We start from the raw sequence: 2,089 nt of genomic DNA, 5'->3' as shown, positions 1-2,089 counted from the left end.
TCGTGCAACCCGACATTTTACGACCATCCGGACTATATACGACGGCCGTCGTATTCAGCGGTATCAGGTAGTGTGGAGGATCCGATAGAATACTAATGCTGTCGATTTGGGTCGAAAGCGATCATTTACAGTCGGCCATATTCGGGCTTGTCAATTAGGGCGGCATCCACAGCAGGCACGCCATTGGATAGCATTGGCGACAATTCTGTATTCATTCGTATGGGCTCGGCAATAATACACGGTACAATACAGGTGTAATCAGGCGGAAATGTGTGCAATCGTATACCACCGCGCGCGTTTGGATCTTCTTGGGTGCACCCGATTGGGGTCGGGTCCTCCTGCCCCAGTGCGGACTAGCTACTGCCGCGTGCTTAGGAACGTCGCGCGCCACATACTTGAAGTCGTCCCGGTGTTGGGTGCAGATAGGCAGAATCGGCAGAGGGGAATGCATTGGAAGAGCGACAGCAGAGCCTTGTAGAGCGCAGATAACCAGAGTCGCAACAGAGGAATGGTGCCAGGGATTTGAAGAGCGACAGCAGAGGCTTGTAGAATGCAGACCACCCACTCAGTCGACAGGGCCAGAGCCTACCTCGCGATTCTTGGACGGGAGCAGCTTTGGCATGAAGAGACGATGCGAGATCAAGCTCATCCACGAGAAGACAAAGCCGGGGAGGTACGTGGGTTGTAGCAGGAGGACTAGCTTGAGGACAGACGGGGTTGCATGAGTGGCGATGTGAGGCGAAAACCAGTCTGAGAGTCTGGCAGGTGATTTGAGAGGTAGACAAAAACCGGGGATGCAGGCGTTCGCTACCATGGACTGAAATTGATGTGGTGGGAAGGCAGCGTAGAGGAGGTCGTATGAATCACTTTGCTGCGATGCGGCCGGTGTTCTGTGTGAAGTGTAGTCAGCTTATGTAAAGGGCCACGAGCAAGACAGAAGTACTCTTCTATCGAGGGGGTCATGGACTTGTAATGTTGTTCGAACTCTGCCTGTGATCCGTTGGTGTCCGCGTACCAGTTGCGAGCATACGCCCACCTAACAAGACCCAACTGAGGTTTAAATATCACTGTAAAGCAATGAATAACGTACTTCGCTCCACGCAAATCGGCCGGTGGTGGCCATTGTGGTGTCTTCCGAGGAGCCCGAGGTTTTTTGGTGGTGGTCGGTTGTGCGGTGGTTGGGGGTACTTGCGAGGCATCGAGAGGTGTGCTGGATTCTCCAGTGTTGACGGCGTCCAGGCAGGCTGGGGTGATGGGCTGCATGGTAGGAGCGCCATCAGAGCGCATGCTAAGAGAGTCGAGAGTGAGAAGAGGATGCTTCAGCACGCACATTTTTTATCATGAGGCACAGAACCAGGCATTACCTAAAGCAGCTGCAAACGCCAGGCAGAACCTGGATGGATGAGCTGGGAAGGGAGTGAAAACGACGTCGCATAGTGTATCATCCAGGATTGCATGCGGCCTTCTGTCCAGCAGATTGTGAGTAACGTCTCTGTGTTGTAGGCTTCACATACAAGAAGGGCAGGCGCATACACCTGAGATAATGTCGCAACGGCGACAGCACCATACACGAAACTCACCTTGTAATCATCCTCTCAACCACCACACACCTTTGTAGCTTTTCCAAACTCCAACATACCTTCATGACGCTGTAGAAGGGTGTGTGTGCACTACAATTGACGAAGCGAGGGGTGCATACCATACTGGCAGGAGAAGAGAGTTGGGGAACAAGGGGACAGCGGTGGTCTGCCGCAAGCAGCGACTCCACCGCAATGATGTCATCATGTTTAGGGCAGGCCTACACCGTCAGAGAACAGAGACTTCGCGTCTCTGGACCTTGCAGTATTGTAGGCAATCACAATAGAGTTGTTTTGGAGGTAGCATCATGACATGGTCCCTTAGTGAGAAAAATGGCACATGGATTGTAGATCGCTGGCTCAGTTGTGTGATGGGAGCAAGCACCAATAGGAAGCAGAAATCTTACATGGCGGAGAGAGATTGGAGCATGCAACACTAGAGACAAGCACAAGCTAAGCTAAGACACTAAGGAGCGGCAAGCTAAGGCAGTACGGAGTGACAAAGTTAAGGC

At 52.5% G+C, this 2,089-nt stretch overlaps 1 protein-coding gene across 1 annotated transcript; it reads right to left on the bottom strand.

Annotated features, from left to right (window-relative positions):
• Positions 1-565: 565 nt before the first annotated feature.
• DICSQDRAFT_170753 (uncharacterized protein) lies at positions 566-1,263 on the bottom strand (the record flags this gene model as incomplete). The annotated part of the gene is made up of 3 exons (XM_007366366.1): positions 566-890; positions 944-1,036; positions 1,091-1,263. 3 exons carry the CDS (start codon positions 1,261-1,263, stop codon positions 566-568), a joined length of 591 nt encoding a protein of 196 aa, XP_007366428.1.
• Positions 1,264-2,089: the final 826 nt, after the last annotated feature.

Source organism: Dichomitus squalens, assembly GCF_000275845.1.
Source record: "Dichomitus squalens LYAD-421 SS1 unplaced genomic scaffold DICSQscaffold_17, whole genome shotgun sequence".
Taxonomy (NCBI): domain Eukaryota; kingdom Fungi; phylum Basidiomycota; class Agaricomycetes; order Polyporales; family Polyporaceae; genus Dichomitus; species Dichomitus squalens.
This window is presented reverse-complemented; position numbering and strand designations above follow the sequence as displayed.